We start from the raw sequence: 1000 nt of genomic DNA, 5'->3' as shown, positions 1-1000 counted from the left end.
CGTAATCAGTGCAACCATTCCCTGGGCATTGGACTGCCCATAGTGAGCCTCAAGTCGCTTCCATGCAACCGGCAAGTCCTCGTCGTTAAACGAAATGCTTAGCTACTCCAAATACCCTCGGGGTAAAGTTTGACTTAGCAAGCTACGGATGTAACTGTCCTGATCACTAAGGACCACCATTTGCCAATCATAGTTGCGCTTCTTTTCTGGGTCCTCGTCGTACTCCATTGGACGAGGTACCTCGCAGCTGGTTACCAGTAATTCCTCGTACTTAAACGCTGGTTTTTCCTGACCTTTTAGCATCGCTTCACGAGCTAGTGCCGTACTCTTTTGACGCAAGTGACCGATGATTAGGTCCTTCCATACACCGAACTGCCGCACGTGTTTTGGAAAGACGAGCCTGTTCAGTGTCTTGCTTTCACTGTTGCTAGTCATTCCGACTTGCTCTAGTGCCCTTTACTTGAAATATTAAATCAAATGTAAACTTATAGGTCTATTAATTCCTTAATTGACCCCAATTCCTATTGCTATTCTTACGGTTGTGCTCAGACAGAAGCAAAAGAGGAAGTGAGGAGCTAGTCCTCTCTTCCTACCCACCATGATTCCTCTCCTCATCGCACTTAGTGTGTGCCTCGATTATAGAGGGACTCCACTACCAATCACCGGTCAGAGTACCGTTGACTACATAGACACTTCAGTAGGCATAGTAGAGCCCATACAATTTATATTAACATGTCTCACCCGGTACTATCCAGCCCATACGGGGATTGCCTGTCGCATCCCCTTGGTGCTGGCTCCAGTGCCGGGCTCAACACTCCCACTAAGTGTCGTCCGTAGTCTTTAGGTCCTTGACCCCAATCAGTTCCCTCAGCTTAATGAACTGTCCTGTTGGGTAGAGCTTTAGTCAGAATGTCTGCTGCCATGTCGCTAGTCGAGCCGTACTGAATCTCTAGCCTCCCCCTCTTCTACAAGGTCTCTTGTAAACAAGTATCGAATTTCG

At 47.7% G+C, this 1000-nt stretch overlaps 1 protein-coding gene across 1 annotated transcript; it reads right to left on the bottom strand.

Annotated features, from left to right (window-relative positions):
- Positions 1–240: 240 nt before the first annotated feature.
- PITG_22633 (uncharacterized protein) lies at positions 241–866 on the bottom strand (the record flags this gene model as incomplete). The annotated part of the gene is made up of 2 exons (XM_002909649.1): positions 241–427; positions 742–866. Coding segments are annotated over 2 exons (312 nt in total), but the record flags the coding sequence as incomplete, so codon positions are not given.
- Between the last annotated feature and the right edge of the window lie 134 nt (positions 867–1000).

The sequence above is a fragment of the Phytophthora infestans genome, genomic scaffold (assembly GCF_000142945.1).
Source record: "Phytophthora infestans T30-4 supercont1.4598 genomic scaffold, whole genome shotgun sequence".
NCBI classification, from domain to species: domain Eukaryota; phylum Oomycota; class Peronosporomycetes; order Peronosporales; family Peronosporaceae; genus Phytophthora; species Phytophthora infestans.
The sequence above is the reverse complement of the archived record's forward strand: the minus strand, read 5'-3'. Positions and strand labels throughout refer to the sequence as shown.